This window comes from Crocodylus porosus, unplaced genomic scaffold (genome assembly GCF_001723895.1).
Source record: "Crocodylus porosus isolate Cpor-Errol unplaced genomic scaffold, CroPor_comp1, whole genome shotgun sequence".
Classification (NCBI taxonomy): domain Eukaryota; kingdom Metazoa; phylum Chordata; order Crocodylia; family Crocodylidae; genus Crocodylus; species Crocodylus porosus.
Window position 1 is genome coordinate 5,748,621 of NW_017728918.1, and position 11,864 is coordinate 5,760,484.

General features: G+C 51.8%; 1 protein-coding gene across 1 annotated transcript in view; it reads left to right on the forward strand.

The window, feature by feature from the left end:
- Positions 1-3,174: 3,174 nt before the first annotated feature.
- The window catches only part of EFHC1 (EF-hand domain containing 1), a gene marked incomplete at its 5' end in the record, with an annotated part of 16,117 nt that continues 7,427 nt past the window's right edge, over positions 3,175-11,864 (forward strand). Inside the window, 6 exons of the mRNA XM_019538104.1 lie at positions 3,175-3,519; positions 4,771-5,058; positions 5,421-5,570; positions 7,940-8,132; positions 8,553-8,770; positions 10,219-10,359. Of these exons, the coding sequence (XP_019393649.1) occupies positions 3,175-3,519; positions 4,771-5,058; positions 5,421-5,570; positions 7,940-8,132; positions 8,553-8,770; positions 10,219-10,359 (1,335 nt within the window). The remainder of the gene's footprint in view (positions 3,520-4,770; positions 5,059-5,420; positions 5,571-7,939; positions 8,133-8,552; positions 8,771-10,218; positions 10,360-11,864) is intronic.

Here is an 11,864-nt window from a genome sequence, read left to right on the forward strand (position 1 = left end):
GCATCCCATGGCCCACCCTGTACCCACAGGGCCCATCCTCCCACTTGCAGCCCACAGCCCCCTGCACCCCACGGGCCCCTCCCTCTGCTGCACCTCATGGGAAACCGTCCCCTGCACTGGTGACCCCAGCACCACGCTGGGATCCAGTGTCTCCTGGCAGCCCAGCCCCGGGCAGGGGTGGGGGGCAGGCACCTTCAGCCCAGGGACCCACAGGCCCTGGCGGCACCTCGGGTGCTCCCGGGGGAGCGAAGCCCCTGAGCCGTGCTGGTACCCGCCAGGCCCTTGGAGACACAGGATGGGGCCCTCCTGGCTTCAGGGTCGCGGGACAGGGCCCTCAGGTGTGTCCCACACGGCTGGGGCGGTGGGGTTGGGCCCATCCAGATGTGCAGGGGAAGGGGGCTTAGCCTGGCCCCGTGCAGGGTGGGGAGGGCCCTGATCTGGCTGTGGGCTGCAGCGGGCCATGGGGATTTGGCCGTGGGGCAGGGTGGAGGTATTCGCTGCCATCGCTCCCCGACCACCGCTCAATGTCCCAGCCCGTGGGGAGCGCCGCCGGCCGGGGGCTGTGGCTGTGCAGGCTGGATTTGGTCTGTGGCTGGAGGTGAAACACCCCTGCTCTGGGGGGGTCCAGTACTTAGGACAGGAGCCCCCTTCCCCATAATCCTGGAAATGGGGTCTTGGCTGTGCTCATGGGAATCGACTCCCCCAGCAAGAGGAGCCCGGTGTCGGAGTGACTTCCCTCAAGGGAGCCTGATTCTTGCAGGACGAGGCCCCCGTGCCCACCCGATGTCCGTGCCAAAACCCCCTTCCTGGGGGGCGAATCCTGGGCTTCCCCCACAGGGCTGGATTCCTCCAGCAGGAGCCTGGATCCAGCCCATCGCTCCCATTGCAGCCTGGCGTCTGCCAGACCAGGACCCCGAGGACCCAAAATTTGTAAATTTACAGCCATCGCTTGGCACGTGAAGCGTGGTTAGGCTTCTACAGGTGCAGATGAGGGTCTTATGGCATTGTCAAAACCCCACGAGGGACCTGGGTGTCTTAAATCTAGTCATTTGTGCCTACGGCCAAAGGATCAGACCCACCTGGGACCCCGACTGAGCCTTACTGGAGGATCAGTGCCAGGTGGGTTAAAACTGTGTCTCCACTTTGCTTGGAATATCTTCACAAGCTCCTCATTTTGGCTTTGATGCTGGTTTCTTAGCAGGAAACTGCCTGTCTTGTGGCCAGTGTCATATTTATGCAGGACTCTGTTAGCATCTTGTCTGCCAAACCTCTTGCTTTCACCTGAACAGGCTTTGCTGCTGCTCTGGCACTGCTGGCAGAGTTATTTTTTAAGCGAAAATGGGTAATGAGACATGCGAGTGAGGTTATAAATTGAATTATGGGCCTGATCGGCAGGGAGGCTTGTTCGTGTGAATGAGACTGGACTGGTTGCTAATTTGGGGCCGGAAAGGCACGTTCTCTCAGTGCATTTGGGGAAAGTGTCCACTGCCGCTCCGGGAAAGAGGACGGTGTGTGTCAAAGGCTCTGTACTGAGATTCTCCTTTAGACCAAGCGTTAGGGGCCTTTTGAATTTTCCTCCAAATACGTAGAGGCCACCGTGTGCTATGCGATGACAGTCATAGGACCCTAAGGGAAGTCTTAAGGTATCCCAAAGGGCCTGGCTTTGCTTTTCCTTTCTCTGAAGGAGGATCCAGTTGGATCAGTTGGCCACATCGCATCGTCTTCAGTGCCTGCAGTTGTGGAGGGTGGGATGTCACAGTGGGCGGACTCCCATCTCCTCCCATTGTTTCTTCAGCTAGCCCAAACAGAGCAGGACCACCCAGACAGCACCCCCATTGCTCAGGACTGGGGTGAGAGTCTGGGTGACATCCACAGCCCTGCCACTGACTTGCTATGTGTCCTTGTCACCTCCCTGCACCATCGGTAAGCGTATTGAATAGGAACAGCGGCTCAGAACTATGCAGCTTGGCAGAGCTAATGTCCCCGAAAGGCGAGCTGCCCTAAGGAAGCTGCACCCCAAAGTGGATAAGGGCAGCAAAGAATAACGAGTCACTGCTGCAGCACTGGGGGCAGGCCGATGCGTGCCATGTGCACGGAGGCAGAGAGATTTATGGACACCACAAATAAAGCTCTACTGGGAGTCTTTGCCTTTCTCGCCAAACTTTTTACTTGCACGGCCTTTAACCATGCTTGCACATGCACTGCGTGAACGGGTCTGTCTCCCTTGGGCATACTCGGGAGACGGCTGGTGGAACAGCTGAGTTTCACTTGAAGATCCCTAATGCCGCCTTTGGGTATCTGCTGAAGCAAGGAGGAGGGAGGAAAACACTGTGGGTTTTGTTCCCTAAGAGTTAAGTAACATAAAGGGGGCTGAGAAATCTGGAAGTATTGCATTGCGCTGGATGCAGCTAAGGCTGAAGATGTTGACTGGGGGGTGCCAGTGCTCATGCTGGTTAAAACCCAGACTAAAACCCTGAGCTTCCTAGCTAGAGGGTCTTGCCCCTCTGCTCAGAGACAGACTGACCACCACATTTGGGGTCAGAAAGGTATTTTACCTCCTGGTCAGATTGCTATGGACTGCAGGGGGTTTTGCCTTCCTCCGTAGTAGAGGGCCTGACCCTCTTCCTGGGATCTCTTGAGCATATTTAAACAACCCTTGCAGCGATGGGACACTGACTGCCTTGTGTCCCCTTGCTTTACAGCAGATTAGGGTGCTGTGCCTTATAGCTGTGTGACAGGGCCGATTGTAAAGCTTTAGTAATAGGTTAGACAAGGATTTATATGGGATGACGGTTCGGATAGGGGTGATCATGCCTCCGGCAGGGGGTTTGGACAAGAGGTCCCTTCCAGTTCTGCTTTTAGATGATTCCACCGGGTTCGAGTCCTTGAGAAATCATGGATCTGGCTGCATTTGCAGTGCAGCATCCTCATAGCCCTCTGACTAAGTCACCCAAAGCAGTGAGGAGGAGGGAGACCTCCTTCACTTTTTGCACGCATAGCTTTTTGGGGACCTAAGCAGTGTGGCATAGGATCTGGTACTAAGTGACTTGCCCAAGGCTGTTTGGGATGTCTGTGGCAGAGCCAGGCATCGAGCCTATTCCAGGGACTTCACCACACGACCAGCCCCCTGTCACTTCCTCTGGCTATGTGGTAGCATGAGACGTTGAACTGTAAATCACTGTCGCCACGGGGTCCAGTGAACTGCCGTGCCATCTTGCCCTGCGCTGTGTGTCAGAGAGAGGGGTTGCTTCATGTCTCAGGCATGTTGGATGTCACTTGTTGGATTTCTTTCCACAGAAAACTTCTTTCCATCGCTCCCAGACTCTGGGCTACAGGAACGGTTATGCCTATTCCCGACGCCCCACCGTAGGGATAGGCGGGGAGCGACTCTATGTGAACCAGCTGTCGCAGGCAGAATTGGATGAGCTGGCCAGCAAGAGACCCATACTGACCTATGGCAAACCCAAGCAGGCTCCACCTTCTGACTTCGTTCCAGCCCACGTGGCTTTTGACAAAAAGGTACAGAGAGCCTGAGGCCAGGACACTGTTAGCCAAACACGGGGAAGTCGGGGGAACAGACAGTGCAAAGCATATTTTTCCAGTGCCAGAGTCCTTAGTCATAGACAGTTGAGGCCCGGAGTGAGAGAGGCTTGCTTTGCCCGGGAAGAGGATTAAGTTATATAAATGTTACGAGACCTTCCCATGGGCTACACTAGGACGATTCCAGCAGGAGTTTAAGGAGAGTTTGGATGACCTCTGAAAGCTTTGTTTTATGGCTGTGTCCCTGAAAACCTTGTCCCCCACTTTTCTCACTGATGCTGCAATTGTAACAGATTGTGTATCAGAGAAGTCAAGGGGTGGAGTTGTTCTCATCTCTTTATACCATGGTACCCTAACGCCTGTCCCACTGCTTTCTGCTCCTGTCATTAGGCTTCATCAGCGTATCCGCTGAGGGCCAGCGTATCTGTAAGTCACTTGCCCAAGAAAAACAGTGCAGAGCAGCAGCCATTCCCTTCCAGGCTGCGGAGGGATTGTGCCCCAGCAATGATAATCCCTCTCTGATCTCCTCAGCACACAAGATAGGGAGGAGGATCGGCATATGCCAAACCAGAGGCCTAACCAACTGGGTGGATGGTGTGCAGGAGCAGAGAAGTTCATGGCCCGGGCTACTCCCCGTCCTCATTTAGGGCATTCACCTACTAGTGGATTGCAGAGGGAGCCTTCCCTGGGATGGTGATGAACCTTTGATAAATGTGCCCAAAAATGAGCCATATCCTCATGCCCTCACGAACCCTCCTTTTTTGCTTCCCCAAGTGCAATCTGGCTCTGGCATTAGTGCCACAGAGAGGAGGCAAGCGCAGGAGAGTGAGGGAGAGTGTGTCTTCCATGAGAATACAGGGCTGTCTTCAAGCCAGACAGCTCAAAAATGGTTTCCTGAGTTGGGTGTTGAGCTGCGTGGGCCTTGGGTTTGTAATGTGCTTGGAGAGCCCTATATTCATTCCAGGGAGTTGCATTCGTCCCTGGATAACCCATGCAACCAAGGACCTTGCAACAAGTAAAAGGACACGCAGTGCAATCAGTAAAAGACTCGCTGATATTCCTGCAGTTAGTCCAAGACTAGACCGTGAACAGTAGCATAAGTCACAGTCTCTCACGGCATGCTTCACTTTATCTTGCTACCATTTGCATCTTGCTTTGACAACCAATATGCTAATTGCATCATTCAAATAATTGTCCTGTGTGCTTTTCCCATCTTTACCCATGTCGCAGGTGCTGAAGTTCGATGCTTATTTCCAGGAAGATGTCCCTATATCCGCAGAAGAGCATTACCGGATTCGCCAAGTGGCTATTTATTACTTCCTGGAAGATGACAGCATGTCTGTCATGGAGCCCATCGTGGAGAACTCAGGCATCCCTCAAGGCAAGTTCATCAAACGCCAGCGAATTCCCAAGAATGACTGCGGGGACCATTATCACTGGAAGGACCTGAATCGGGGCATGAACATCACCCTGTACAGCAGGACTTTCCGAATAGTTGACTGCGACCCATTCACACAGGTGTGTAAATGGCAAAGAGAGCAAAATGGACAGGAGGATCCTAAGGGCTGCAGATTAAGTCCTCTAGGACCCTTCCCCACTACGCATGTAGGTTTGTTTCTAGCAGAAGTCTCATTCCTTGGTCTAAGCCTGTTTCTAAATTCAGCTGAGTCCTGGCTCATCTTAGCACACAAATAGGTGTGAGATTTAAGTCACAATCACTGGAACTGAAGGGGGAACGTAAAACCTTTGTCTTTTATTAATAATTCTGTTGTTATTACAGTCGCACTTGGAGGCCCCAGCCCTGTTGTGCCAGGTGATGTGGAAACACTGAGCTTGCAGCCTTGTGACAACACATTAATGGCCCAGATGACTTCCCCTAGGTGTTCCTGGAGAGCCAAGGAATTGAACTGAACCCTCCGGAGAAGATGATTTTCGACCCTTACACAGAGCTCCGCAAGATGCCTCTGCGCAAGTACGTCACGCCATCCGACTTCGACCAGCTCAAACAGTTTCTCACCTATGACAAGCAGGTGAGTGAGTCCTAGGTGCCTTCCCTGGGGTGGGCGGTTTCTAAACCCACCTGTTTTTGCCTGTCTACAGGGCAAAATGTTTCAGGCAAGGTGTTGCCTGAGCACGTGTTTGTGGATGCCTATGAGCAAATGCCTTTTCCCAGCCTGTTCAGTAGACAGTCCACACATTGCGCAGGGTCTAAACTCACCCCTTTCCGGGGGTCTGGCTTTGCTAATAAAGACAAGGACAAAAAGATAACAAATTCTCCCATCTTCTCTCCACATTTGGCTGCCTCTAGAATTTCTTTCTCAGCCATCCCAGAGATGCTCCTTTTCTTTTGTTCAAATTTTGTTAAGTTGGGGTAACCATTCACGTGCCTCAGTGACTCAGCCGAGCCCACTCCCTTCTTCCACAGCAGGACAGACAAGTAGGAACAGAGCAGAGTGTTTTGGGCAAATACCAATACCCCCTATCTAGAAGGATTTTGTTGGGAGCCCGCAATCCACTAAACCCTGCCTATTCGATCTTCTAGCACTTCCCTTTCGTTTTAGGAACATGTTAAGCCCCGTAAACCCAAAGACTGCCCAAGGTCCCAGAGTCTCTGCCCAGCACAGCAGGCCCTTGAAGGACTTTTCCACATAGTAATACTTCTCAAAGTACCTTCCTTGATGATCCTTTAATCACTGTATCATAGTACTTAGGGTTGGAAGGGACCTAAACAGATCATCAGGTCTGACCTCCTGCCCCAGGCAGGAATGGGTGCTGGGATCATATCACCCCTGCCAAATATTTGCCCAGCCTCCTCTTGAAGACCCCCAAGGTAGGAGAGAGCACCACCTCCCTTGGGAGCCCATTGCAGAGGCTGGCAGCCCTAATTGTAAAGTAATGTCTCCTGATGTCCAGCCTGAACCTTCTCTCTAAAATTTGTGGCTGTTATTCCTCATAAACCTGGGTGATGCCCGGGGGAACAGAGCCACCCCCAATTCCCCTGGTGAGTTTGTAGATGGCTACCAGATCCCCTTTAGGCCTTCTCTTGTGGAGGCTGAATAGGTTCAGGTCCCGTAGCCTCTCCTTGTAGGGCCTGTCCCGCTGCCCCTTCACCATGCAGGTGGCCCTTCCCTGGACCCTCTCCATGCTGGCCACATCCCTCCTGACGTGCGGCGCCCAGAACTGGACGCAGTACTCCCGCTGCGGCCTGACCAGTGCCGCCCAGAGGGGGAGGATCACCTCCTTGGGCCTGCTTGTGATGCATCTGCAGATGCACAACAAGGTGTAGTTAGCCTTCCTGACTGCTTCCTCGCATTGGCGGCTCATGTTCATCCTGGAGTCAACAAAGACTCCAAGATCCCTTTCTGCCACTGTGTTGACAAGGAGGGAGTTCCCCAGCCTGTAGGTGTGTTGTTGGTTCCCTCTCCCTAGACGCAGCACCTTGCACTTGTCTGTGTCAATTTCTATCCTATTCTCATCCTCCCACCTCTGTAATTTGTCTAGATCTACCTGGATTCTGCCCCTCCCCTTCCACGTACCCACCTCGCCCCACATCTTGGTGTCATCAACGAATGTGGACAGCGTGCTTTCCACACCCACATCCAGATCAGTGATAAAGATGTTAAACAGTGCAGGTCCCAGGACCGAGCCCTGGGGGATCCCACTGCCTACATCCCTCCAGGTTGAAAAAGTCCCATCCACCACCACTCTGGGTGCTACCATCTAGCCAATTTGCCACCCATCTGACTGTGTAGGCATCAATGCCGCAGTCACCAAGTTTAAGAATATGTGGTGGAAAACCGTGTCAAAGGCCTTCTTAAAGTCCAGGAAGACGACATCCACCCCGACACCGTCATCCAGGGACTTTGTGACCTGATCATAAAAAGAAACCAGGTTAGTCAGGCAGGACCTGCCCTCAATGAGCCCATGTCGGTTGCCCCTGAGCATTACCTCTCCTGCTGGGCCCTTGCAGATGTGCTCCTTGATGATTTTCTCAACGGTCTTCCCAAGGACCGAGGTAAGACTGACTGGGGGTCCTCTTTTCTCTGTCCTCTTCCTCATGCTCCCTGAATTAGCCTAAGCAATCTCTGTGCCTCCTCAGTGTTTGTAGATAAGTACCCTCTCCCAGGAGCTGCTCCTTGGTAAAGCCAGGCTTGTTTGGTTCCAGCCATACCTCTCCAGCCCCTAAATGCCCTTCTTAGCACTGCTTCCATTGTACCCGCAACTCACTGAGAACAGTGCCCCAGGAGTGCAGGATACGCCAAGTGTTTTGCACAGGGATCTGTGTGTGGTGAACACTTACATGCACAGCCCCAAATCGCAATGACTTTCCTTGGAGAGGGTGCTTTTGTGGCTTTTCTCTGAGAGTGCTGCCCCTCACCTGGCTTTCTGATATCCCCAGGTCCTTCGTTTCTATGCCATATGGGAGAATGCCAACAGCATGTGTGATGAGAAGCGGTCTTTCATCATCCATTACTACTTGGCAGATGACACGGTGGAGGTTCGGGAAATCCATGAGAAGAATGATGGCAGGGATCCCTTCCCAGTGCTGATGAAACGCCAGCACCTGCCCAAAACCCTTGTGGATAAGAAGAGTAAGAGTCTGTGTCTGTGTGTACCCCTTTCGGTCAGCAGGCATTTCCAGTGTCCTTGTGTGCATGAGTGAGTGCATTTGAATGTGGATGTCTGCATGAGTGGCTGGATGCCATATATGTGCCCAGGTACAGGTGTGTGTGGCTGTGTGTAGTCTGTATCATTTGTCCCAGAAATGTTTCTGGAAAGTAAAATGTCTTTCCAGCATTGCCAACAGAAATCTCTCTTGGTTTTAAAGCCTTTAACTTCCTGCTTCTGTTTTCCAAAATAAATTAATCATCACCGTTCTGTCCCTAGCCCCTTGAAGGTGTTGACACCTGCCAAACATGTGTAGACTCTTCTCACATCTCCAGTCATGTGTAAGGATGAAGACTAACTTCTGGCTAATTAACCTGACTTTTCCTCCACCCCACCCTACCCAGAAACCTTCCCCAGCTGTGTGCTGGAGATCTCTGATCAGGAAGTGCAAGAGTGGTTCACTGCCAAAGATTTAGCAGTTGGCAAGTCCGTCACCCTCCTGGGACGCACCTTCTTCATCTACGACTGCGACAAATTCACACAACGCTTCTATCAAGAGAAATTTGGCCTGGACTTCCAGCCAGTGCATATAAAGCAGCAACCACCAGAGGAGGTCCCGCAGGTAACAGGAGAGATATCACAGGGGGCCAGGGGATGTAATCCGTTTGTCACAACGTGCTGAAGACCTCGTGCTTTGCAATGTGCTGTTACAATAAGCTTCTTAGAAATATTTTCTTCTCCTAATATGTGTGTGTTGTTAAAGAGGTTGAAGTTAAGAAGATGCCAGATGGGAAAACATGTATCTGTTGACAGCCCTATCCTATACATAAGTGAAATATAGCTAGTGGCTTCTTCAACAGTTAATATCACTGCTGACCAACATGCTAGCTGGACACATCTACACATGCATTTAACGCTATTTGGCTTTGCTGTGCAGTAAGTTTACTGCACAGTAGACTAATTTACTGCACCGGAAGCACCTCCATGTGTATATGGTGATGCTTTACTGTGCAGTAGATTAGTCTACCGTGCAGTAAAGCATCTCATGTGAACACAGCTGCTGTCAAGCAAAAGGCACCTGCTAGCACTCTGGAAAATACTATGGCTATAATCCTGTTTGATCTTTAAGGTGCCTAACTGTGACCTGTTCCATCTTGCTTGAGTTACTGAAAAAATGTTAGTACAGAAGGTGGGTGAAGTCCCCTTTCTCCTCCTTGCTGCTTTTTGTGACTTAGTTTAAGCTATAGCACACATTTTCATCTTAGTCATAAGACTATTATTGGTTTTTCCAGTATTAATCATTGAAATTAATGTGAGTTAAATGTCTATGTCTGCTATCTGACCTAGGAACTTGGCTCCAATTCAATTCTGAAAGGACTTGTGCATTCCCAGCTCGCTTCGGCACTTCTGATAACATTATCTTGAATAGCAACGCCTCTCTTCAGCTCACTAGATCACAGTAGATAGGAATTGTATTGGCTGATTTTAGCAGCAGAGCCAGTTTTGCTACGTCTGATCTTGCCAGCTGCAGCTGTAAGGTGTAGCTGGGAGGGAGGGAGTTGGATTCTGTCCCTCTAGCTATTGTCCCCCAAATCATTCAGACAGCTCCATACCTGTGGGCTCCTGCTGCTGACACAATAGGATTGCCCAGATATGGCTGAGGGCACAGCCTGACCTGCAGAACTGTGGGCAGTGGTGCTTAGAAGAAAAGCACCCAGCTGGTTACCCTAGGAGAGTTTGCAGTGCTGGCAGTTGTGAAAAACCAACCTTATAGCTGGTGCTATTCAATCTGGAGATGGAGAGGCAATGCAGCTGGGACCCCAGAGGGCCATTTTTACTGAGCCCCTTTTCTGAGTAATTAGCACAGAGCCAGTTTGGCTGTGTAATGGAGACAGTAGCTTGAGATTCCTGTACCTAAAACCCTGGGGCATTAATGGTGGGGAGAACATTAGAGCCCTTAGTTGATGGTACCCGGTGATGTAATTCTCATCAAACAGGACTTTTCCCATGAGCTGTTCCCTGAAGGGTGTCTTTATAACCACTGCTGCCTCTTCTCTCTCACATGTGCAGATTATTCCTCCCTACAATGGCTTTGGCTTCCTGGAAGACTCCCTTCAGAATTGCTTCTCCCTCCTTCCAACACCCCCCAAGAAAAACATCATTAAGATGCTAGAGAATGACCACAAAGTGCTGCGGTACCGGGTGACACTGGTAAGTGCTTTTCTTCACCACCTGGTACCCAGGGGGAAGGGGTGTCTTTTGCTGGCTTTTCCTGCTTTGCTCCATCCAGTCCTGATCTGAATCAATGGAACGAGGAAGATCTCTGCAAACCAGAGAACAAACCTCTCCCTGAGAGGTTCCCTGTGTTCAAGTATTCATTTCATGGTAAGCGGCCATATTGGAGGATAGACAAATTGAATGATTGGGCCAAAAGCAACCTCACGAGGTTCAACAAGGACAAGTGCAAAGTCCTGCACTTAGGACGGAACAATCCCTTGCACCGGGGCAGGCTGGGGGCCGGCTGGCTGGGCAGCAGCTCTGTAGAAAAGGACCTGGGGGTGACAGTGGACAATGAGCTAATTATGAGCCAGCAATGTGCCGTTGTTGCCAAGAAGGCTAATGGCATCCTGGGCTGCATTGGTAGGAGTGTACCAATAGGCTCCAACAGCCAGCAGGTCAAGGGAAGTGATTCTTCTCCCCTATTCAGCACTGGTGAGGCCACATCTGAAGTACTGTGTCCAGTTTTGGGCCCCCCACTACAGAAAGAATGTGGATAAATTGGAGAGAGTCCAGCAGAGGGCAACAAAAACGGTTCGGGGCACATAACTATGAGGAAAGACTGGGGGATCTGGGCTTATTTAGTTTACAGAAGAAGAGATGGAAAGGAGGCTTAATAGCAGTCTTTAGCTACCTGAAGGGGGTTCAAAAGAGCGAGACCATTCTCAGCGGTGGCAGATGACTGAACAAGGAGCAATGGGCTCAAGCTGCAGCAAGGGAAGTTGAGGTTTCATAGTAGGGACCTGAACAGATCATCTAGCCTGACCCCCTGCCACAGGCAGGAATGCATGCTGGGTTCACAAGACCCCAGACAGGCGATCATGTAACCCAGGCTTGTCCAACATACGGCCCGTGGGCCGCCACGTGGCGCAGCCTGTGCAACACGTGCTGGTGTTATCTGGGGTCCGCGGCCTCACCAGATCCGAACGGCCCTGGACTAGCTTATCCTTGAGATCTCTTCCACATCTCTGCAGTATATGCCTACAATTTCTATTTAATTAACCACAATGACCATGATCGAGTTAGTAAAGGATCTCAGGGATAAGCTAGTCCAGGGCTGTTCAGATCTGGTGAGGCCGTGGGCCCCAGACGACACCAGCACGTGCTGCGCAGGCTGCACGCTGTGGGGGTGGGCCCCTAGGACCCCGCGCTGCTCGGGCTGCTCCAGCAGCATGCAGACCCCCATCCTCAGCCGCGCAGGCTGCATTTGCAGGACGTGGACCCCTCCTCCCCCCGCCACAGGCCGTTCTCCCTTGCACAGCAGTGGGAGAGGTGGCTGCCCAGGCCCACGCCCTACATATTAACTGTTTGCAGACCCCATGGAGACGGTGGGCGACATCCTGGCCCTCCGTGGGCTACACGCGGCCTGCAGGCAGTCAGCTGGGCAGCCCTGATCTGGTCCAGCCCCTTGCGCAGAAAAAGGATGTCCTGTTCCTAAG